The following is a 26,232-nucleotide window of genomic DNA, read 5'->3' on the forward strand; positions in this document are numbered from 1 at the left end:
CCAAACTACACACAGTATTCAAAACGTGGTCTCACCAATGCCTTGTGTAACTTGAAGCACAACATTGTTAATTTATGTTCAATTCCTCTCGTAATAAAGGATAGCATTCCATTAGCCTTCTTAATTATTTGCTGTACCTGCATACTAACTTTTTGTGATTCGTACTAGAACACCGAGATCCCTTTGCACCTCAGAATTCTGTAGTCATTCTCCATTTAAATAACATGCTGCTTTTTTATTCTTCCTGCCAAAGTAAAACAACTTCACATTTTCCCACATTATACCCAATTTGCCAGATCTTTGCCCACACACACACAATCCATCTCCATCCATTTGCAACCTCCTTATGTCCTCTTCACCATATACTTTCTTACATATCTTTATGTTATCTGCAAATTTAGCCACCATGCCATCGCTCCCCTCATCTAAGTCACTGGTGTAAATTGTAAAAAGATGAGGTCCCAGCACAGATCCCTGCAGCATTCCACTCTTGACGATGTAACATCCTGCCAATCATACTCTGTTTCCTGCCAGCCAGCCAGTCTTCTATCCATGCTAATATGTTACTTACTACACCATGAGTTTTTATTTTCTGCAATAACCTTAAATGTGGCACCTTATCAAATACGTTCTGGGAATCTAGGCTCCCCTTTATCCATAGGTCATGTAAGTCCTTCAAAAAACTCCAATAAATTGGTTAAACATGATTCCCCTTTCACAAAACTATGTGGACTCTTTCCGATCACCTTGAGTTTTTCTAAGTGCTCAGCTATAACCTCCTTAATGATCGATTCTAACAACTTCCCCATGGCAAACGTCAGGCTAACTGGCTTATAGTTTCCTGTTTTCTGCCTCCCTCCCTTCTTGAATAGAAGGGTTATATTTGAGATTTTCCAGTCTGATGGAACCTTTCCAGAAGCTAGTGAATTCTGGAAAATTAACTCCAGCGTATCTACTACCTCATTAACCACCTCTTTTAAGACCCTATGATGAAGTCCATCAGGACCCAGAAACTTGTCAGCCCGCAGCGCCATCAGTTTGCTCAGTACCGCTTGCCTAGTGATTGCAATTTCACAAAGTTCCTCTCTTCCTTTCATCTCCTGATTTGCAGCTATCACTGGAATGTTTTCTGTACCTTCTATAATGAACACAGAAGCAAAATATTTGTTTGTTTCATCCACCGTTTCCTGATTATCCACTTTTAACTCCTCACTGTCACTCTCTAGAGCACCAACACTCACTTCACTTGCTCTTTTCCTTTCTAAATACCTGTAGAAACTCTTGCTATCCATTTTTATATTTCTAGCTAGCTTCCTCTTATACTCTAATTTCTCTCTCCTGATTAACCTTTTAGTCATTTTCTGCCATTCTTTACATTCTGACCAATCATTTGTCCTGCCACTCATCTTAGTGCAGTTATTTGCCTTTTCCTTAGGTTTGACGCTTTCCTTAACTTCATTAGTTAACCACAGATGGTGGGTCCTCCCCTTAGAATTTTCCTTAATAGTAGGAATAATGTCTGACACTGCTTCTCTAATGATCAATCCTCTAGTCTAATATCCCAGTTCACTTCAGCTAGCTCAGCTTTCATGCCCACATAATTGGCCCTATTAAAGTTTAAAATACTAGTCTTGGATTCACTCCTATCCCCTTCAAACTGGATGTAATATTCAATCATATTGTGGTCGCTGCTACCTGCCTTCACTCTGAGATCATTAATGAATCCTGCCACCGTACACAATGCCAAGTCTAACATAACATGCTCTCTGGTTGGTTCAGAATGTGCTGCTCTAAGAAATTCTCTTGAAAGCATTCTATGAACTCCTCATTCAGGCTACCATTGCAAATCTGATTTTTCCTGTTTACATGTCAGTTAAATACACCCATGATTATTTCAGTCCCTTTATCATAAGCACCCAATGTTTCTTCTTGAAAAGTTTGTCCTACACTGTGGTTACTATTAGGGTGCCAATAGACCAAGCCCACTAGTGGCCGTTTTCCCCTACTATCCCTCATCTCCACCCAAACCCATTCTACATCCTGATCTCCTGAACCAAGATCATCTCTAACTACTGCACTGCTGCCATCTTTGATTAACAGTGCTACCCCTCCACCCTTACCTAACTTCCAATTCTTCTTGAATGTCATATACCCCTCAATATTCAGGACCCAATCCTTGTCGTCCTGCAGCCATGTCTCTGTAATTGCTATCAGATCATATTTATTTACTTCAATGTGTGCTATCAATTCATTTACTTTGTTATGAATGCTATGTGCATTCAGATACAGAGCTTTATGTTTTGTCTTCTTGTTATCTTTATAAAATCTTGTTTTGACTGTTGGCATATTCTTAGGTTTTTGCTCTCTATCCCTTCCTGCCATTCTCTGACCCTTACTTCCAGTGTTATATTTTGCTCTCCTGCCTTGACTCCACCCCTTGATTTGCTACATCTACCCAAGCTTGATCCCTTACCCTTCAGGTTTCGTTTAAAGCCCTCTCTACATCCCTACTTATGCGAATCGCAAGAATGCACATCCCAGCATGGTTCAGGTGTAGACCGTCCCAATGGTGCAGTCCCCGCTTTCCCTAGTGCTGTTGCCAATGTCCCACAAACCGGAACCCACTTCTCCCACACCAGTCTTTGAGCCATGCATTCAACTCTAATCTTATCTGCCCTATGCCAATTTGCATGTGGCTCAGGTAACATTCCAGAGATTATTATCTATTAAGGTTCTGCTTCTTAATTTGGCATCCAGATCCTCATATTGACTATGCAAAACCTCTTTCCTTGTCCTGCCTATGTCATTGGTACCAACAGGGGCCATGACAACTGGATCCCCCTCCCACTGCAAGTTCCCCTCCAGCAGTGAGCAGAGGTCCCGAACCCTGGCACTGGGCAAGCTACACAGCTGTCTGGACTCTCGTTCTTTGCTGCAGAGCACAGTGTCAATCCTCCTCACTATACTGTCCCCTACAATCACTACATTTCCATTTGAACCCCTCGAATGGACCATGATGCTATGGCCAGCCTGCGAATCCACCTTGCAGACCTCGTTTCCATCCAGAGAGTTTGTGAGAACCTCAAACCTGTCTGACAATTGCAAACTTTGAGGCTCCTCCACTGCTGTCTGCTCGGTCCCTTTACCAGTCTCACTCACGGTCACAACCTCTTGTCCGTCACCGCTGACCAAAACAGACAACCCTATACTAAGAGGTGTGGCCGTCGTCTGGAACACTTCATGCCATATCCAGGTATTTCCCTCCTCCTTTATGTTGCGCAGTGTCTGCTGTTCGGCTTCCTGATCAATAATCCTGATCCGAAATTTGACAATGGCAATCGCAGCCCTGTTGACTCTGCAAAGTCCTCCTTGCTAACATCTGGGGGCTAGTGCCAAAATTGGGAGAGCTGTCAACTCTCTAGTTAGACTAGTCAAGTAACAGCCTATTATAGTCATCCTCATGGAATCATACCTTACAGATAATGTCTCAGACTCCACCATCATTATCCCTGGGTATGTCCTGTCTCACTGGCAGGACAGACCCAGCAGAGGTGGTGGCACAGCGGTATACAGTCGGGAGGGAGTTGCCCTGGGAGTCCTCAACATCGACTCCGGACACCAAGTCTCGTGGCATCAGGTCAAACATGGGCAAGGGAACCTCTTGCTGATTACCACGTACCACTGTCCGTCAGCTGATGAATCAGTACTCCTTCATGTTGAACATCACTTGGAGGAAGCACTGAGGGTAGCAAGGGCACAGGAAGTATTCTGGGTGGGGGAACCTCAATGTCCATCACTAAGAGTGGCTCGGTAGCACCACTACTGACTGAGTTGGGTGAGTCCCAAATGACATAGCTGTTAGACTGAGTCTGCAGCAGGTGGTGGGGGAACCAACAAGTGGGAAAAACATACTTGATCTCATCCTTGCCAACCTGCCTGCCGCAGATGCATCTGTCCATGACAATATTGGTAGGAGTGACCACCACACAGTCATTGTGGAGACCAAGTCCCACCTTCACTTTGAGTATACCCTCCATCGTGTTGTGTGGCACTACCCCACCATGCTAAATGGGATAGATTTCGAGCAGATCTAGCAACTCGAGACTGAGTATCCATGAGGCGATGTGAGCCATCAGCAACAGCAGAATTATACTCAAACACAATCTGTAACCTCATGGCCCAGCATATCCCCCACTCTACCATTGCCACGAAGCCAGGGGATCAACCCTGGTTCAACGAACAGTGCAGGAGGGCATGCCAGGAGCAGCACCAGGCATTCCTAAATATGAGGCGTCAACCTGGTGAAGCTATAAAACAGGACTACTTGCGTGCCAAACAGCATAAGCAGCAAGTGATTGACAGAGCTAAGCGATCCCACAACCAACGGATCAGATCTAAACTCTGCAGTCCTGCCACATCCAGTTGTGAATGATGGTGGACAATTAAACAACTCACTGGAGGAGGAGGCTCCACAAATATCCCCATCCTCAATGGTGGTGGAGCCCAGCACAGCAGTGCAAAAGATAAAGCTGAAGCATTCACAACAATCTTCAGCCAGAAATGCCAAGTGGGTGATCCATCTCAGCCTCCTCCGGAAGTCCCCATCACAGATGCCAGTCTTCAGCCAATTCGATTCCCTCCATGTGATATCAAGAAACAGCTGAAGGTTGAAGGACACTGCAAAAGATATGGGCCCTGACAACATTCAGGCAATAGTACTGAAGACTTGTGTTCCAGAACTTGCCATGCCCCTAGCCAAGCTGTTTCAGTAGAGCTACAACACTAGCATCTACCTGGGTATATGGAAAATTGCCCAGGTATGTCTATCTACCTGGTTATGTGGAAAATTGCCCATGTATGTCCTTTACACAAAAAGCAGGACAAATCCAACCTTGCCAATTACCGCCCAGTCAGCCTACTCTCGATCATCAGTAATGTAATGGAAGTGGTCATCAACAGTGCTATCAAGCGGCACTTGCTTAGCAATAACCTGCTCACTGATTCCCTGTTTGAGTTCTGCCAGGGCCACTCAACTCCTGATCTCAATACAGCCTTGATTCAAACATGGACAATAGAACTGAACTCCAGAGGTGAGGTGAGAGTGACTGCCCTTGACATCAAGGCAGCATTTGACCGAGTGTGGAGTCAAGGAGCCCTCGCAAAACTGGAGTCAATGGGAATCAGGGGGAAAGCTCTCCGCTGGTTGGAGTCATACCTAGCACAAAGATAGATGGCTGTGGTTGTTGGAGGTCAGTCATCTCAGCTCCAGGAGATCACTGCAGGAGTTCTTCAGGATAGTATCCTAGGCCCAACCATCTTCTGCTGCTTCATCAATGACCTTCCTTCCATCATAAGGGCAGGAGTAGGGATGTTCGCCAATGATTGCACAATGTTCCGCACGATTCGGGATTCCTTAGATACTGAAGCAGTCCATGTCCAAATGCAGCAACACTTGGACAATATCCAGGCTTGGGCTGACAGGTGGCAAGTAACATTAGCACCACATGTGTTAAGCGATGGCTGTCTCCAGCAAGAGAGAATCCAACCGTTGCCCCTTGATGTTCAATGGCATTACCATCACTGAATCCCTCACTATCAACATCCTGGGGGTTACCATTGACCAGAAACTGAACTGGACTAGCCATATAAATACTGTGGCTAAAAGAGCAGGTTAGAGGCTAGGAATCCTGCAACGGGTAACTCGCCTCCTGACTCCCCAAAAGCCTGTCCACCATCTACAAGGCACAAGTCAATGTTTGAATACTCCCCACTTGCCTGGATGAGTGCAGCTCCCACAACACTGCAGAAGCTGGACACCATCCAGGACAAAGCAGACTGCTTGATTGGCACCCCTTCCACAAACATTCACTCCCTCCACCACCGACGAACATTGGCAGCAGTGTATACCATCCACAAGATGCACTGCAGGAATTCACCAAGGTTCCTTAACCAGCAGCTTCCAAACCCAGGGCCGTTACCACTTTGAAGGAAAAGGGAGCAGATAGACGGGAACACCACCACTTTGAAGTTCCCCTCCAAGTAACTCATCATCCTGACTTGGAAATATATCGCCATTCCTTCATTGTTGCTGGGTCAAAGTCCTGGAACTCCCTTCCTAACAGAACTGTGGGTGTACTTACACCACATGAACTGCAGCGGCTCAAGGCGGCAGCTCACCACCACCTTCTCAAGGGCAACTAGGGATGGGCAATAAATGATGGCCCAGCCAACGAAACCCACACCCCGTGAATGAATTAAAAAAAAAATTTTTGTAGACATGTTTGCCTTGGGTCGCCTTGGTGCCCAAAAGCTCCCACATTCTACAGCAGCAACATAAGTTAGAATGCCAGGACAGGTGTTATGTTATTTAGTTAATTTAATTCCTTTCTTCCTATGTATGCTACAATTTACTGTGCTTACTGAATGCTAGTACACTGCGAACTAAAAGTTACACGCTTCTCAACTACACAGGTATGTGTTTTAGATGTTTGTTTTAATTATTTTTATTGCTTTTTTATTTTTGTTTTATTTTAATTTTAAAGTTTTAGTTCTTTTTATTTATAGGTCTATCTTAACTTCCGTGTCCTAAACTGTTTTTTCACACACTGTTCCTTATGCTGAGTACTTACCAGTCAATCAATTTACTAGCTTCCTGTGACATCACAGTTGCTTTTTCTCCTCCCACTGCTGCCTTGCAGCAGCTGAAATGGTGAAATAGTACTCTCCTCAGCTCCCAATCATCTCCTGCAGGTCCACTTGACTCACAGTAAGGTGGGCCACTCATTAATCCCTTGTCTTTATTTATAGGCTTTTCTTAGCTCCTAACTGTCTCCCGCAGGTCCGCACCAACTTCCAGCAAGGTTGCAGTCAGCAAGGTCCCAGCAAGTTGTGTAGCCTACATACTTATGCAAGTTCAATTACTATACTATCGATTTAGAAAATTCTAAAAAGCATCTTATTTCATACTGTCATAGAGTTGATTTTTCCAGGCAACTTTTCTTAGTAGACAGCAGCAGCAGCTATATGGGCTGAATTTTAACCCCATCGGTGGGGGGGGGGGGGGGAGTTGATGGGTGGGCGTGCACAGGCGCGCTTCCGATCGGCGCCCCGACCGCAGGCATGGCACCATTTTACATGAGCAAGCCAATTAAGGCCCGCCCATTGTGACGCTATGCACTCCCTGTGCAGGCGAGGGTGAGGGAATCCCAAAATTGAGAGTGCGCTCTTTTGTAATTGCGCACGAAAGAGCGCACTCATCTCCCTGAGGCTAAGTGCTGCCTCAGGCAGAGTGGCTCAAAATGTACAAAACCTAAAAATAGAAAAGTAAAATTTCCCTAACATATGTCACGAGTTGGGACATGTCCATAATTGTCACAAAAATTTATTAAAATTTTTTAAACCCTACATGAAACCTCATCCCGCCCATGGATGAGGTTTCATGCTTTTTCTAGTTCACGCCGGGGCTACTGGCTTGCCCGCCAATCTTAAGGTTGGACGGACAGGTCCTTTAATTACATAATTGACCCGGTCAGTGGGCCTCAATTGGCCATTGACAAGTTGGGAGGCGCGCAGCTGATTTCGTTGCGCCCTGCCTTCCTGAAAATTTAAATGGAGTGCAGCGACGTTGGGAGTTTCCCTTGACGTCACCATGCTTCACTTTACGCTTCGGCGAAGCAGCATCGCCTCCGCTCACCGAAGCATTAAAACCTGCCACATGTGTGCATCCAACTCAATAACTAAAGAAGAACTCTCCTCTAGAGGTTCCCTGCGCTGTTAATGCATTGGTTTACACAGATCATGTGATCTTACAACACAGGACTATTCTTAAAGCTACAGTCTTACGTTTATCCAAACTATAATTACTACATTCATCCCCCTTCAACTTTTTTATACATTTTGTATTTATAAGGATATTTATCTCATGACATTAAAAAATTTACACAAGTCATGAAATTACAAGTTCAGTCTTTTTGGTGGTTTCCTGATCAGTGTGGAACAACTTCCAATTCTTTGCCAGGAAACACATTCTCTGGAACCACATTAACATCAGGTACCTCATTAGGCACAGGCAGTTCAATGTCTTCCAATCTGACAGAGATATCGGGCATGTCTGTCCTTATTTGAGCAACTTCAACAGGAACTACTGGTTCAGCATTGGATACAGGTGGAACATCATTTTTTTGTGGTATTTACCTTTTTTTTAAAAATGATCCACAATCCTGTGGTGGTACGACAATGGTCCAGTCACAGAGCTTAACCACTGCACTCCTTCACTGAAATTCTTTACATATACTGCTTCTCCAATAATAAATTGTCGCTCATGACTATGCAAATCATGAGTCATTTTTGATTTCCTTGACTTTTCTCCACCTTCCCTTCCAAATTGATAAGTATCAGGCTTAGTCTTGTTCAAAGGCAGCACTTCATCAGTAATTCTGCAAGTGTTTGTTCAGTAGTGAAGTAGGAAACAAGTAAGTTTAGTTTCCAACAATTCACCTGTTAACCTTTTCATTCCTGCCTTAAAAGTTTATATCGCTCTTTCCGCCAGTCCTTTAGATGATAGATGGTGCGGTGCAGTCTTCACATAGTTGACACCATAGAGGCTGATAAATCATTGAAACTCAGCTCGTAAACGCAGTGCCATTATCTGAAATGATAACCTTTGGCAACCCATGGATGACAAAGCTTTGGCGTAGTTTTTCTATAGTAGCATCTGACGTTGGTGACTTTACCTCATAAACGTCTAACCACTTGGGAGTGAGCATCTGTAATCAGTAGAAACATGGTTCCAAGGAAAGGATTGACATAAGCTATTTGCAATCTCACCCAGGGTCTACCAGGCTACTCCCATGGGTGCAATGGGGCTGCCATTGGTAACATTTGCAGCAGTTGACATTGCACACAGTGTTTTACCACCTTCTCAATATCGCTGTCCATCCCAGGCCACCAAAGATAACTTCGCAGTATCGTTTTCATTCGTGAGATTCCTAGATGCGCACCATGTAGCTCTACTAAGAGTACTTTCCACGTGAAGGAACTACTACTCATGCACCCCATAGCTGAAAACCATCTTGACAGCACATCTCGTGTCTTCGGTTGAAAAATGGCTTCAATTCATCAGAGACAGGTTCTTAGGGCTATCCATGTAACACTTGGTCTCTCACTTGAGACAGGATCACGATTCATCGTTTATCTGCCTGGCACAGAATGGTGAGGAATCCAGGAAATTCATTATTAATACAAACTCTTGGAGAATTGGAACATAAGACCATAAGATGTCGGAGCAGAAGTAGGCCATTCAGTCCATCGAGTCTGCTCTGCCATTCAATGAGATCATGGCTGATCTGATAATCCCCAACTCCACTTTCTTGCAATTTCCCCGCAACCCTTGATTCTCTTACTGATTAAAAATCTGTCTATCCCCATCTCGAATATACTCAACGACCCAGCTTCTGCAGCCCTCTATGGTAAAGAATTCCGCTGATTCACTAGCCTCTAAGAGAAGAAATTCCTCCTCATCTCTGTTTTAAATGGGCAACCTCTTACACTGAGATTATGCTCTCTGGTCCTAGATTCTCCCACAAAGGAACAACCTCTCAGCATCCACCCTGTCAAGCCCCCTAAGAATCTTATATGCTTCAATAAGGTCGCCTCTTATTCTTCTAAATTCCAATGAGTACAGGCCCAACCTCCTCAACCTTTACTCATAAGAAAATCCCTCCATACCCAGAATCAATCCAATGAAGCCTCTCTGGGCTGCCTCCAATGCCAGTATAGCTTTCCTTAGATAAGGGAACAAAAACCGTTCACAGTATTCTAGGTGTGGTCTAACTCGTGCCTTGTATCGTTTTAGCAAGACTTCCCTATTTTTATACACCATTCCCTTTGAAATAAAGGCCAACATTTCATTTGCCTTCCCTATTATCTGCTAACCTTGTATGTTAGCTTTTTGGGATTCATGCACAAGGACTCCCAAAATCCTCTTTGCTGCAACCTTCTGCAGTCTTTCTCCATTTAAATAATATTCAGCTCCTCTATTCTTCCTGCCAAAGTGCATAACCTCGTATTTTCCCACATTATATTCCATCTGCCAAGTTTTTGCCCACTCACTTAACCTGTCTGTATCCCTCTGAAGACTCCTTGTGTCCTCCTCACCACTTGCCTTCCCACCTATTTTTCTATCATCCACAAATTTGGCGATAATACATCACTGTCCTCATCTAAGTCATTAATATATTTTGTAAATAATTGAGGCCTCAGCACTGATCCCTGTGGCATTCCGCTAGTTGCAGGTTGCCATCCTGAAAATGCCTCCCTTAACCCAACTCTCTTCCATTTGTTAGCCAATCCTCTATCCATGCTGATATACTATCCACAACACCATGGGCTTTTATCTTATTAAGTAGCCTTATATGCAGTACCTAAACGAACGCCTTTTGGAAATCCAAATATATTACATCTACTGGGTCCCCTTTATCTATCCTGCTTCTTACTTCCTCAAAGAGTTCTAATAAATTTGTCAGGTGTAATTTCCCCTTCATGAAGCCAAGCTGACTCTGCTTGATTGGATTATGTATTTCTAAATGCTCTGCTATTACATCCTTTATAATACCAACATTTTCCCAATGACAGATGTTAAGCTAACTGGATTATAGTTACCTGTTTTTTGTCTCCCTCCCGTTTTGAATAAGGGTGTTATTTTGGCAGTTTTCCAATCTTCTGGGACTTTCCCAGAAAGATTACTACCAATGCATCCACTATCTCTGTAGCTACTTTCGTTAATATCCTAGGATGCAACCCATCAGGTCCAGGGGACTTATAAGCCTTTAGCCCCATTAGTTTCCCTAGTACTTTTTCTCTAGTCATAGTTATTGTATTCATTTCCTCCCCCTTTTTTGACCCTTGATTATTTAGTATTTTTGGAATGCTATTAGTAACTTCTACAGTGAAGACTGATGCAAAGTATTAATTCAACTTCTCTGCCATTTTCTGGTTCCCCATTATTATTTCCCGTGCCTCATTCTTTAAGGGGCCTATGTTCACTTTGGTCTCTCGCTTTCTTTTAATATATTAAAAGAAGCTATTACTGTCCATTTTTATATTACTTGTTAGTTTACCCTCAAAGTTTATTTTCTCCCTCTTTATTATTTTTGGTCATCTTTTGTTGGTTTTTAAAACTTTCCCAATCCTCTGGCTTACCCTTAATCTTTGCCACATTGTATGTCTTTTCTTTTAAGTTGATACTATCCTTAATTTCCTTGGTTAACCATAGTTGGTTTATCCCCTTGAATCCTTCTTCCTCATGGGGTATATCTTTGTTGTGAGTCATGAACTATTTTCTTAAATGTCTGCCACTGTTCATCAACTGTTTTTTCTGCTAAGATCCTATCCCAGTCCACTCCAGCCAACTCTGCCCTCATTCCTTGCAATTACCCTTATGTAAGTTTAGCACAGTTGTTTCCAACCCAAGCTTCTCACTCTCAAACTGAATGCTAAATTCTACCATGTTATGGTCAGTTTCCTAGGATATCTTTTACTCTGAGATCATTTATTAAACTTGCCTCATTACACATTACCAGATCCAAAATAGCCTGATCCCTAGTTGGATCCATAACATATTGTTGTAAGAAACTGTCCCGAATACATTCTATGAATTCTTGCTCGTGGCCACTTTTGCCAATTTGATTTTCCCAATCTACATGAAGATTAAAGTCGCCCATGATAAATGAACTGCCTTTTTTACATGCCCTCATTATCTCCCGATTTATTCTCTGTAGCTATTGCTCAGGGGTCTATTGACTACTCCCAAGAGTGTCTTCTTCCCCTTGTTATTTCTTCCCTCCACCATATGGATTCTACATCTTCCGATCCAAGATCCTTTCTTGCTATTGTATTTATTCCTTCTCATACTAACAAAGCTACCCCACCACCCTTACCTTCCTCTTTTGAAAACATGGTCGTTGTTCTCTTGCAAAGGAAGGCGACTGTGGGCATCGGCATTTGCTATATGAATCCCTGGTCTATGAACAAAGGTACATTCATATGCTGCCAAAATTAGAGCCCATCTTTGTATTTGTGTGGAAGCTTTGGGAGGTATAGCCTTGTCCTAGTTAAACAGGCCCAAAAGTGGTTTGTGGTCTGATACTATCATCAAGTACCACCCATGCACATATATTGGTGGAATTTTTTTTACACTAAAAATAATTGACAGACCTTCCTTTTCGATCTGAGAATATCTGTTTTCAGGTGTGGTAGGTGTCCTGGATACATAGCCTATCAGCCTCTCTGTACTGTTGTCCACCTTGTGAGATAGTACTGCTCCCACTCCATAGGGGGACGCATCACAGGTTAGCACCAATTCCTTTGTCTGGTCATAATGCACTAACAAATTTGAAGAGTGTAAGAGCTGTTTTACTTTCACAAAGGCTTCTTCTTGGGGTGACTCCAAAGTCTAAGACTAGTTTTTCTTTAGCAGTGAATGTAGAGGGGTTAGAACTGTTGATAAAAATTGGTCATAATAATTTACAATGCCTAAAAATGATTTAAGTTCAGAGGTGTTCTTAGGTGCAGGTGCCTCTCTGATTGCTTTAACCTTCTCTTCAACAGGGTGTAACCTGTTTGCATCTACCCGACGGCCCAATTAAATGACTTCATTGCCTGAAAAGTACATTCTAAAAATCATTTCAGAACTTCCTCTAGATTATCCAAATGTTCTTTTTCTGTGAATCCAGTTATCTGTACATCGTCCAAGTAGAGCACGACTTGAGGTAGTCCTTGTAATAAACGTTTCACAGTTCTCTGAAAAATGGCACAGGCCGAGGAAACACCGTAGTGCAGGCGTGTATATGGATATAATCCTTTGTAGGTATTTATGGTCACAAGTTCTCAGGAGGCATCGTCCAGTTCCAGTTGCTGATATGTGTGACTCATTTCAAGCTTTCTGTACGTTGTCACTCCTGCTAGTTTGGCATAGAGGTCTTCAATCTTGGGAATAGGGTACCGTTTCAATTTGGCTGCTTTGTTGACCATTAATTTATAGTCCCACAGATCCAGACGGTCTGGTCTGGTTTAAGGACAGGGTTTATGGGTGCTGCCCACTCTGAGAACTGAACCGCTTTTATGACACCCAGCCTCTATAGCCAGTTCAACTCAGCATCAACCTTCCCTCTCAGGGCGCATGGCATCGATCTTCTTTTCATGAAGCCAGGGGTTGCTTCTGGGTGCAGGTAAATCTTGGGCTGTAGGCCATGGATTTTTCCCAATTCGTCTTTGAAGACAGTCATTTTTTTTTAAAACAGCTCTGGCAGTCACCTCTGTTCACAACTGGAAGATTTCGGACCAGTTTAATTTAATCTCTTTCAACCAATCACGACTTAGAAGGCTTGGTCCTTCACCTTCTACCACCATCGCTGGTAGCTGTGCCAAATGGTGCCTATAATGAAGTTATTCTGGTGATACCTTTTACCTGGATTTCTTCGCCTGTGTACGTTTTCAACTTGGCAGATGTTTGTTTCAAGTTTAATTGTTGATCACCTTTATTTAAATATCTGAAAGTGTGTTCTCCTATTACAGTGGTAGAAATGCCCGTGGCTATTTCCATTTTTAATGGTTTACCATTCACTTGCACTGTGACAATAATTGGCTCTGTCTTCCCAACTTTCATGTTGAATAATGAATAATGTCAGAATTGGTTGTTTCTGGCTCTTCTACATTATATACTTCATTGAACTTCAATGTTGCCTGGAAGCCTGTTTAAATCTTGCTTTGCAATGTTTCAATGCATGTCCACTTCTGTGACAAAAATAACACTCTAACTGTTTAAATTGCCAATCTTTAGGAGAATGATAGTTTCTAACTCGAAAAAAACTAGTTTTCGATTTTGCTGCTCAGCTGTTTCCTCGAAGTTTTCAGCTAGCGCAGGCTGTTTCCTGCTTTGTGGCGGAGTCCCGGCTTTTTGCACCATTTTCGGCTGACTGTTCCTGCCCAACTAGGAGAACGGCACCAATTTGCACACCTTGAATCGCTTGCGAATCCCTTACTATACTTTCTATCGCAAGCGCTATTTCTAACGCTTTCTTAAAATCAAAGTCCACTTCAGCCAGCAATCTTCATGAATAGCATCCTTCTGCACGCCACATGCCTGAGCATATCATTCAGGGTTTCACCAAAATCCCAATATTCCGTTAATTGTTTTAATTTTGTCACGTAGGTAGCAATGGTCTCTCCCGGGGCCGTATTTTGTGAATTGAACATGAACATTATGGCTGAGGGCTTGGGTTGAAAATGTCCCTTAACGAGGTCTACTAATTCAATGAAAATCTTTGCATATAGGGCACTGAGGGCAGTCAAGCTTCAAATTAAACTGTATGTCTTGCCCGCACAAACACTCAGGAGAATCACTTCTCTTTTCCTCCTCCTTGATTTCGTTGGCTTGAAAGTAGAACATAAGACGTTCTGTATATTGAGACCAGTCATCTGTGGCTGGTTCAAAGGGACCAATTCTGCCAAACTGTGGCATCTTGGATGAGTATGTCTTCTTTTCTTTTTAATTACCTCACTTACTCACAAAAGCTGGGCGAGGGACAATACATGATCTAATTTAGCCTTGTCACCAGTTTATTAGAGAGTTGCTTTTCCAGGCACTTTTCTTAGTGGACACATATAACTTTATTTACAAGACAGTAGCAGCAACTGCATGTGTGCGTCCAACTCTATAACTAAAGAAGAACTCTCCCTAGAGGTTCCCCTGCTGCTAACTCATTGGTTTACACAGATCATGTGATCTTACAACACAGGATTATTCTTAAAGCTACAGTCCTTTGTTTATACAAACGTAGGGGTGGCGGTGGCATTGTCCCTGGACTAATATTCCAGAGACCCAGGGTAATGCTCTGGGGACCTGGGTTTGAATTCCACCCTGGTAGATGGCGAAATTTTAATTCAATAAAAATCTGGAATTCAAAGTCTGATGATGACCATGAAACCATTGCCAAATGTTGTAAAAACCCATCTGGATCACTAATGTCCTTTAGGGAAGAAAATCTGCTGTCCTTATCTGGTCTGGCCTGCATGTGACTCCAGGCCCACAGGAATCTGGTTCTCTTAAATGCCCTCTGAACAAGGGCAATTAGGGATGGGCAATAAATGCTGGCCTAGCCACATCTCATGAAGGAATAAAAAAAAACTACACATACATACTTCTTTGCAGATATAAATCTTTCAGAACTGCTAAAGCACCATGTATCACAGATAATACAATTTGAAGCAATTGTTAAATATTTCAGAAAATTAGCAAGTCATCATTAAAAAAAAAATAGAAATGCACAAAGACCTAACTTGCTTCAAGTTAGTTACAAATTTTTTGTTGTGCATTATAATACCTGGCAAAAAATATTTATATTTATTCAGTATTTGTTGTTTAATTTATTCAGTATTTGTAGTGCTCAGCATTGATATTGAAAATGGCAACTTTTATTTTTCTAAATAAACTTGTAAATCCCTTCAGATTTTCATAGAGTAAATCCAGGGTTATCATGGTATAGTTTCACACAGGGTCTGACTCACCTTCGTTGTATTCAGTTTCTCTGCTGTTCATTCCAGGTTGAGCCTGCAGATTTGATAATCTATTGCCAGCAGGCCTTAATGTGGATTCTATCCTGTGGAATTTGTGAACTCTGTCTCTTACTAGGACAGGGTCAGACCTTTCACTGAGTTCCAAGAACTCCTTTGGACCAGAAGTCAGGTCCTTTTTATGCACCACATTAGCTATTGCAGCAACTAGGTCTGATTCTGCTTTGTGTGTAGGGTTGTACTTATGCACATGAACCACATCTTCTCGTTCTCCCAGGAGCTTGGAAATGAGTGCATAAAAATTACCTGCATAGAGATTGCAAGGAAACAGAGAAAATAAGGCAGAAGTAATGAGAAAATCAGTTCATAGGATGTGAAAAAGGTTAATAAGCTATCAAAGACAGGCAGGAGAGCAAAAAGATGATAGCAACAATGTTATTCTTAAAAGATTTTTAAAATACATCACTTATCAACTGGGATTGGGGAAGTAAATAACCTTTGCCTCTATGTGATAGTAAAGATGCAAAATGAACAGCTCACACGTGACGATCAGTCTATTTAACACAGTGAGTGCATAATAATACCCATATTGAAAGGTTATTGACTGCAATGCAATCCCTCTTAGGGAATAACACAATCAGTACATTAATATCAATGGTTTTATCAGTAATCTTTGGCCAAACAAAAATACAGAACAGTAAATAATTTTCTCTTGGATCTTTATTTTTTTCCTTTAATCTATAACTGCAATAACATAAAAGGTTTGGCATTCTGTAAGTAATAACTGTCCAACAGCACAATTGAAACAGAAAAATCACAGGCAAGAACTCATTGCACCCGTCTGTGGCACAGTTTTGTTATTGATCAGCAATGCACATTACTATACTACCTTTGGATATGAAACGAATGTGCTGGGCTCAAATTATTACGAAGGAATGGTGGAGTAAATGAAAAGAAAATCTATGTAGTACATTAATAAACCTGTGAATTGATTGTTCCAATACATTAAACAATATTGAAAATTGGGCATTGTTACTTACTGAACTGCTCAATCTATCAGCCATTATAACTCTTGCTCTCTGGAATTCTCCAAAAGCTACTTTGTTTTGCCACCATCAAAAGTTTTTTGAAAATAAATCTCTTTGACCAGGTTTTCGGTCTTCCTTTACTCTAACTTTTTTGCTTTCCAGTCTGTGTTCACTTCTACGCCCACAAAAGACATTTATCTGAGAGGAGCACTCCATAAATCTTCTCACTGTCTGCTGGCTTTATGGTATTATATGTAATCGATTTTAATTGCATCAACAGATTATATAAATGAAAAGGAATGATCTGCATCAGATAATTTAAAGTCCCAAAAGCTGGAATGAATCTTATTAACCTTTGCTAAATCAAAGCAACATTATTCTTCCTTCTCCACTTCTCTTTTTGCCCTGCAGACATACATTCCAGTTAAAGCATTATTTTACAGAAAGCTTCCAACTATTCAAAGTTGCATTTGCAGTTAGTTTGAATCCCTTATTGCATTACATGCACGGCTTAATAAACTTTAAGATTTTCAGAGCATTTTTGAAGCAATTGCACTCTAGTTATCTAGAAGGTGGCTCACCTATACTGGCGTTCTAAGTTTGAGCAGAAAGCTGAGTTTCCCAAAGGCTCATTCAGTTTATCCAGTCATTTATTTGAATCATACAAACTAGGAAAATCCAGAAAAAATCCTTGCTGCGTGCTGAGTTTGCCGAACTTGACAAGGAAAGGCTTTTACAGGGAAGGGATTTTGCACCAAGGTGCCAATCTTATCCAGTGACTTGTGTTAAAAGGCTGCATGTGAATGCTGAATAGTCTCCTGATGTTTATTGCTCAGGACACCATATAAATAATGAGCGCCAAGTCCTGGGCACTTCTTCCAGCCTCCCCCTGGACTATGACACCACCATCAAACATCAAGACATTGTTTCCAGAACCAGTCTTACCTGATTGATCTCATCTCCTCTGGGGATCTTCCCTCCAGAGTTTCCCAACTTATAGCCTCCCAGGCGCGAACAGCCCATTTCTACCTCCTTCCCAAATCCACAAATAGGACTGTCCTGGTAGACCCACCATTTCAGTCTGTTCCTGCCCCATTGTACTTATTTTTTCCCAACCTGACTCTATTTTTCTTCCCTTGTCCAGTCTCTTCCCATCTACATTTGTGATTCTTCTGACGCCTCAAGTCAGTTCAACAAATTTTCAGTTTCCTGGCCCTAACCGCCTCTTCTGCACCATGGATGTTCAATCCCTCTACACCTCCATCCTTCACCAGGAGGGTTTGAGGGCTCTCCAATACTTCCTTAAACAGAGGCCTGAACAGTCCCATCGACCACCACCCTCCTCCACCTTGCTGAACTTGTTCTGTCATTGAACAATTTCTCCTTCAACTAGTCGCACTTCTTTCAAATAAAAGTTGTGATAATGGGTACCCGAATGGGCCACAGTTATGCCTATCTTTTTGTGGGGTACATGGAACATTCCTTGTTCTAGTCCTACTGAGGCCCCCTCCCACAAGTCTTTCTTTGGTATATCAATGACTGTAATGGTGCCGCTTCCTGCTCTCATCCGGAATTGGAAAAAAATAATCAATTTCGCTTCCAATTTCCACCCTTCTCTCATCTTCACACGGTCCATCTCTGACACTTCTCTTCCTTGACTTCTCTGTCTCCATTTCTGGGGATAGACTGTCTATTAATATTCATTACAAGCTCATTGATTCCACAGCTACATCAAATACATTTCCTCACACCCTGCTTCCTGTAAGGACTTCATTCCATTCTGCCAGTTTCTCCATCTCCGTCACATTTGTTCTGATAATGATACCTTCCACAATGGTGATTCTGACATCTTCCTTTTTCTGAACCTAGAATTCCCTCACACTGTGATTGACAGGGCCCTCAACCATGTATGACCCATTTCCTGCACTTCTGTCCTCACCCTTCCCCTGCCTCCCAGAACCATAATGGAGTTCCCCTTATCCTCATTTTCCACCCACCAGCTTCTGTATTTAAAGGATCATCCTCCACCATTTCCGTCACATCCAGCATGATGCCACTGCCAAACACATCTTCCGCTCCCTTCCTCATCAGCATTCTGAAGGGACCAGTCTCTCCATGACGTCTTGGTCCACTCCTCTATCACCCACAATACCTCACTCCCTCCTATGCAATAGCAGGTGTAACACCTACCTCTTTACTTCCTCTCTCCTCAATATCCAAGGACCCAAACATTGCTTCCAGGTGATGCTGTGATTTATTTGTATTTCCTTCAATTTAGTCTTCTGTATTCGCTGCTCACAATGCGATCTCCTCTACATTGGGGAGACCAATCGCAGACTGGGTGACCACTTTGCAGAACACCTCCTCTTAGTCCGTAAGCATGACACAGACTTTCTGATCACTTGCCATTTCAATTTACCGTCTTGCTCTCATGATCCCATTTCTGCCCTTGGCCCCCCGTATTGTTCCAGCTAAGCTCAATGCGAGCTGGAGGAATAGCACCTCATCTTTCGATTAGGCACTTTAAAACCTTCTGGCTCAAAACCAAGTTCAACTGTAAACTCTATCCTCCTTTTTGAATTTTTTTCCCCTGCTAGTGCCAGTTTGTATCTTGTTTTCATGTATTTGCTTTCAGACAGAGATGACCTTCATTCTGCTATTAACACCTACTTTGGACCAATGCTTTGTTTTCTTTACTGCTACCATTACTTCCTTTGCCTTTTGTTCCAACACATCACTGGTATTAAATCTCCCCATCCTTCAACCTATCCCTGACCTTAACTTTTGTTCCACCTGCCCATCCCCCCTTTTGCAACAGCATAAAATCCATCACATGTCTACATCTCTTCAGTGCCGAAGAGTCATATTGTACTTGAAATGTTAACTCTTTCTCCCTCCACAGATGCTGCCAAACTTGTTGAGTTTTCCAGCACTTTGTTTTTATTTTTCACAGTATATTGCTTTTATTATTTAAATAATGACTTCCTGGGTGTGCATGACAGTATGACTGCATCAAAGGAAACTTAATCCAGTGAGCAATCAACATTTTTATCAAGAATTAAATTGCAGCAGGGTATTGCTCACTTTTGACCAACACTATTGAAATCTGGGAAAGCCCAAATGATTAATAAATTCAATGAGGGAACCAAGCCTCAGGAAAAGCTAGCAATATAAATACTTGCACATACAGACATGCAACAACAGACAGACTCAGTCACTGGATAGTAGCTTGAGATACAATTGATGAATCAAACTCATTTAGAGGCCATTTGGAGACATCAATGTAGGGTCTGTGGCTTCCAAGTGCAGATGGTTGAGAAAGGGGCTTAAATGTGTATACACTGATCAAATAATCCGGCATCCACCAAAAGACCTGTCAACTTGAGCTTTTAATTTGAGAGGAATATTGAATGTGACAATAGATCTCAAAATATTGCTGAAAGTAAGGACATGCTGTCAAAGTGTCTCGTCTTTCACTCATCAGGACAGTTCACATTATCACTGACACAATGCAGAAAAGCTTACAGCCTCTCATTTTAAGCCACTCACATTACCAAGCAGCAATGCCAACTATCCTAATCTGTCGACCACTTGGTACATTCAATTAGTGGGCTAGAGCAATCTTCTAATACAACAGTGCCCATCAGCTTTTGTGTCAAGTTTATGAACATTGTGGTTTCATTTGAAATATACTGACCTAAAGGTTCAATATATTCCCTATGGTGGCCAGCTGTTTTATGCCAGATCACTGCTACTACATTTTTTTGAAATTGTTCTCCTTTCCAATGTTTTTCCCCATTCCATCTCTCCGAAAGACACTGATTTTGTAGATGTCAATTTATTTCACCCCAGTCCGTAATGCAGGCCTGTGAGCCCTAACAATGAGCATAGCTATGTTATTTGATACAGGAGATAGCGCAGATGCCAATCATGTCTTAATTCAATTCCACATATATGGATTTCAAGTAGGGATCACTGGATGTCAATCAGAAATCTGGAGTATGACCCACCCTCTCCTTATGCATGGGGTTTAAGTTAAATGTAGTGCCCCTTTTGCCTCACAGTCTGATGTGACATGCCATTTCAGCAGACAGAATTGAACCTGGGACCTTCCTGATCTGCATGGCTCACCGATTCACCAAATAAATTTGCTAAGATGCTGGAATTAATCCTACCCTGAAGATAACTTACTGATTTTCAAAGATTAGCCTTCTCTTTGAAATGTCAAAATATTTCAAATTAAAGTAAAACAATATTTTTTCCCCTCAGAATTGGTCTCATCAAGGTTAATCTGGACTGGTCAGGTGGGCAGAAAAGTGGCAAATGGAATTCAACCCAGGGAATATGAGATGATGCATTTCAGGAGGTCAATCAAGGCAAAGGATTACACAATAAATAGGCGGATACTGAGAGATGTAGAGGACCATAAGACATAAAACATAGGAGCAGAAATTGGGCCATTCGGCTCATCGAGTCTGCTTCGCCATTCAATCATGGGCTGATAAGTTTCTCAATCCCATTCTCCGGCCTTCTCCCTGCAACCTTTGATCCCCTTACCAATCAAGAACCTATCTATCTCAGTCTTAAATACACTCAATCACCTGGCCTCCACAGCCTTCTGTGGTAATGAATTCCATAGATTCACCACTCTCTGGCTAAAGAAGTTTCTCCTCATCTCTATTCTAAAAGGTCTTCCCTTTACTCTGAGGCTGTGCCCTCAGGTCCTAGTCTCTCCTACTAATGGAAACATCTTCCCCACATCCACTCTATCCAAGCCTTTCAGTATTTTGTAAGTTTCAATCAGATCCCCCCCTCATCTTTCTAAACTCCATCGAGTATAGACCCAGAGTCCTCAAATGTTCCTCATATGTTAAGCCTTTCATTCCTGGGATCGTTCTCGTAAACCTCCTCTGGATCCTCTCCAGGGCCAGCACATCCTTCCTGAGATATGGGGCCCAAAATTGCTCACAATATTCTAAATATGGTCTGACCAGAGCCTTATAAAGCCTCAGCAGCACATCCCTGCTTTTATATTCTAGTCCTCTCGAAATAAATGCCAACATTGCATTTGCCTTCCTACCTACCGACTCAACCTGCAAGTTAACCTTAAGAGAATCCTGGACTAGAACTCCCAAGTCCCTTTGCACTCCAGATTTCTGAATTCTCTCCCCATTTAGAAAATAGTCTAAGCCTCTATTCTTCCTACCAAAGTGCATGACCTCACACTTCCCCATGTTGTATTCCATCTGCCACTTCTTTGCCCAATCTCCTAACCTGTCCAAATCCTTCTGCAGCCTCCCCACCTCCTCAATACTATCTGTCCCTCCACCTATCTTTGTATCATCTGTATCATCTTAGCCAGGATGCCCTCAATTCCTTCATCTAGATCATTAATGTATAAAGTGAAAAGTTGTGGTCCCAACACTGACCCCTGCGGAACTCCACTAGTTACCGACCGCCATCCTGAGAAGGACCCCCTTATCCCCACTCTCTGCCTCCTGCCAGACAGCTAATCTTCTATCCATGCCATTACCTTGCCTCTAACACCATGGGCTCTTATCTTACTGAGCAGCCTCCTGTGCGGCACCTTGTTAAAGGCCTTTTGGAAGTCCAAGTAGATAACATCCATTGGCTCTCCTTCGTCTAACATACTCGTTACCTCCTCAAAGAATTCTAACAGATTTGTCAGGCATGACTTCCCCTTGATGAAACCATGCTGACTTTGCCCTATTTTACCATGCACTTCCAAGTATTCTGAAATCTCATCCTTAATAATGGACTCTAAAATCTTACCAACGACGGAGGTCAGGCTAATCGGCCTGTAATTTCCCGTCTTTTGCCTCGCTCCCTTCTTAAACAGTGGGGTTACATTAGCAATTTTCCAGCCCTCTGGGCTGGCAACCCTCCCTGACTTGAGTGAGTCCTGAAAGATCACCACTAACGCCTCCACTATCTCTTCTGCTATCTCCTTCAGAACTCTGGGGTGCAATCCATCTGGTCCAGGTAATTTAGAAGGGAGGGACCTTGAAGTGAATGTCCACAGATCCCTGAAGGTAGCAGGACAAGTTGATATGGTGATTAAGAAGGCAAATGGAATTCTTTTATTTATTAGCTGAGGCATGGAATATAAGAGCAGGGACGTTATGCTGGAACTCTCTAAAACATTAGTTAGGCCACAACTTGAGTACTATGTGAAGTTCTGGTCACCTCATTACAGAAATGATGTAATTGCATTCATGAGGGGACAGAGGAGATTTATGAGGATGTTGCCAGGGTTGGAAAATTGCAGCTATGAGGGCAGCCTAGATAGGCTAAGTTTTTCTCCTTGGAATAGAGGAGACTGAAGGAAGATTTGATTTAAATGTACAAAATTATGAGGGGCCTGGATAGAGGTTTAAAATTTTTTTATGAGATGTGGGTATCGCTGGCTATTTATTGCCCATCCCTAATTGCATTTGAGCAGGTGATGGTGAGCTGCTTTCTTGAACTGCTGCAGTCCCTGTGTTACAGTGCTGTTAGGGATGGAGTTCCAGCGACTCAGCGACAGTGAATGGATGGGGAGGGCCTATTACTTTACCAGAGAGGTCAGTGCTAGGGTGTGCAGATTTAAAGTGATTCCGAGAAAGACTAGAGGGGAGATGAGGAAAGATTTTTTTTACCCAAAGGATTGTGGGGGTCTGGAACTCACTGCCTGAAAGGGTAGTAGAGACAAAAACCCTCAACTCATTTAAAAGGTGAAAAAACAAAAGCAGAATTACCTGGAAAAACTCAGCAGGTCTGGCAGCATCGGCGGAGAAGAAAAGAGTTGACGTTTCGAGTCCTCGTAACCCTTCAACAGAACGGGTTCATCGGTTCTGCTGAAGGTCACGAGGACTCGAAACGTCAACTCTTTTCTTCTCCGCCGATGCTGCCAGACCTGCTGAGTTTTTCCAGGTAATTCTCTTTTTGTTTTGGATTTCCAGCATCCGCTGGTTTTTTTTTTATCATTTAAAAGGTGTCTGGATATGCACCTCGAGTATGGTAACCTGCAGGACTATGGACCAAATGCTGGAAAGCAGGATTAGGCTGGGTGGCTCATTTTTCCACCGGGACAGACACAATAGGTGAAGTGGCCTCTTAATGTGCCATAAACTTTCTATGATTTTAATCAATGTGAAACTGAAATCCAACAATACATTAAGATTACATTTACCACCAATCTAGCTGCTGGTATTAGATGTTGTTTGTTGAATTTCTCTCTACAAGTTAAATATACATTGCATTTTACAATTCTCCTAAAGATGTGGTGATCTAAGTTAAATCATTCTACTCTACAACAGTTTTGGTGGACTCATTCAGAAACAAAGAAAAACATTTATGAATTATAAGCAAAAAGTGTCAAATTAATTCAAATATTAAACTCAATTCAAAATGAGAGGTAAATAAGTGAGAGAGAAGGATCATAATGCCCCTCTGTTCCTGTGCACTTTCTAGAACTGTGCCATTAAAACTATATTGACTTTCCCTATCTCTTTCGCTAAAATGCTTCATCTCATGCTTCTCTGCATTAAATTAGATCTGCCACTTATCTGCCCATTCTGCTAGACTATCTATATCCTGTTGTCACTGATTGGTATCATCCTCACTGTTTCCTGCATCCTCAAAATTTGATATCATTGGCAACTTCTGAAATTTTACACTAAAATTAAAGCAAAATAGCACAGATACTGGAGATCTGAAATAAAACAAAGTGCTGGAAAAACTCAGCCAATCCAAAACCAGTTCCAAAGAAGAGGCATATTGGACTCCAAATGCTAACTCTATTTCTCCCTCTACAGATGCTGCCTGACTGGCTGAGTTTTTCCAGCACTTTGTTTTTATTTCTGAAATTTTACTCTGTATTCCAACATCAAAAAATCAATCCTTTATCCAAGCTGATACTGACCCTCCTGTTCAATGAGCTTCAATTTTGTTAACCAGCCTTTTGTCTTATTTGTGAAAAAGTTTCTCAAAATTCATAAAGACAACGGCCAACCCATTTCCTTCATCAACCTTCTGTTACTTCATTAAAAATTCAATTAGGTTAGTCAAGCACAATCTAAAATTTCCAAACCTGTGCTGGCTCTCCTTAATTAACTCAAACCTTCCCAAACACTTTATTGTTTCCTCGATTATTGTTTTTAAAACCTTACCCACCACTGATGTTAAACTGACTAGCCTGCAGTTCCTAGAAATGTCTTTACAGCCTTTCTTGAACAAAGGTGTTAAATTTGTCGCTTTCTAATCCTCTGGCACCTCCCACGTGAGTAAGGAAATTTGCTAGATTATGGCAAGCCCTTCTGCTATCTCCAATTCCCACTTTCCTTAGCAACCTGGGATCCAAGCCATCTGGACCAGGTGACTAATCCACTCTAAACATAGCCAGCCTTTCCAGTACATCCTGCCTATTAATTTTCATCCCTTCCATTACTTCTACCATCTACCAATATTTTGTCAGCACCCTCCTTTGTAAACATCTATACAAAGTACTCATTAAGTATTTTAGCCTTGCCCTGCACTTTTATGCATACATCATCCTCTTTGCCATAATATCTCTCACCTATCACCTGCTTATTATTTACATTCAGTAGAAGATTTTTGGGCTCCCTTTTATGTTCACTGCTATTCTATTCTCATTAGCTACCAGACTTAGATCCCACTTCATTTGCCCTCTCAACACTGTACTTGACCTGGTTCTTGCTTGTAGAATCCACCTGACATGCACTATGTACCCCTTGTTTTTTTGTTTCATCATATTCCCTATCTCCCTCGTCATCCAAAAAGTCTTGGCTTTGGGTCTGCAGACTTTCCCTTTTGTTAGAAAGTACCTAGCCTGTACCCGAAATGTTTTTCAAAGATGACTCACTGTTCCATTAGTTTCTCCTGTCAGTCTTTGGTTCCTTTTTACTTTAACTAGACCTGTTCTTATCCCATTGAAGTTATCTCTCTTCCAATTTAGAAGTTCTACTTTATATTGTTCCATCATTAATCTAAACCTTATGATATGATGATCACTGTTACCCCCATAGACACTTGGTCCACCTCATTCCCCAGCACCAGGTCCAGCAATGCCTGCTTTTTAGTTGGATTGAGAGTATACAGGTCAGGGAAGGTCTCCTGAACACAGTTCAGAAATTCTCCCATTATACTTTATTTTACCTTCAGACCAAATGAATATCTGGGTAATTAAAACCTCAATATTACGACTATAGCCCACATTGGTCATGTTTTTGAAACTCAGCTGTAGTGCTTCAAACCTGCAGATTGTGGTCTGGCTGAACATCTTCCTGTAGAGGTTGCCCAAAGCTAATCCAACATTAGCCTGTGTGAAGCCAAGTGTAATCCTTTTTGTGTTTCAGTTCTTTGGGAAATTGTTCCATTTTCAATTTGGTGGGGTACATCTGTGATTTCCCTGTAGATTTGCCCCTCTATCTCTCTCACTATTTGGGAAGCTTCTAGCATATCCCCAGTAGCGTAATCAGACCTTTCTTGCTTCTCAATTCTTGCCCCCTCAAAAACATCTCTTTCCAACACTACAATGTCTTCCCAAATCAATACTGCCACCCCACCTCCCCTTTTTCATTTTGTATCTTTTCCAAATACTTTTTATCCTTGA

The 26,232-nt window shown here is 42.0% G+C and overlaps 1 protein-coding gene across 4 annotated transcripts in view; it reads right to left on the reverse strand.

Moving 5' to 3' along the window:
• Window positions 1-26,232, reverse strand: part of pam (peptidylglycine alpha-amidating monooxygenase) — a 347,354-nt gene that overhangs the window by 74,924 nt on the left and 246,198 nt on the right. For 3 of the 4 annotated variants that reach the window (XM_041185952.1, XM_041185950.1, XM_041185951.1), the window contains one exon: window positions 15,565-15,876. The exons of the other annotated variant lie outside the window; for it this stretch is intronic. In XM_041185952.1, coding sequence (XP_041041886.1) covers window positions 15,565-15,876 — 312 coding nt within the window. The remainder of the gene's footprint in view (window positions 1-15,564; window positions 15,877-26,232) is intronic. 4 annotated transcript variants of the gene reach the window in all.

This window comes from Carcharodon carcharias, chromosome 4, assembly GCF_017639515.1.
Source record: "Carcharodon carcharias isolate sCarCar2 chromosome 4, sCarCar2.pri, whole genome shotgun sequence".
Lineage (NCBI taxonomy): Eukaryota > Metazoa > Chordata > Chondrichthyes > Lamniformes > Lamnidae > Carcharodon > Carcharodon carcharias.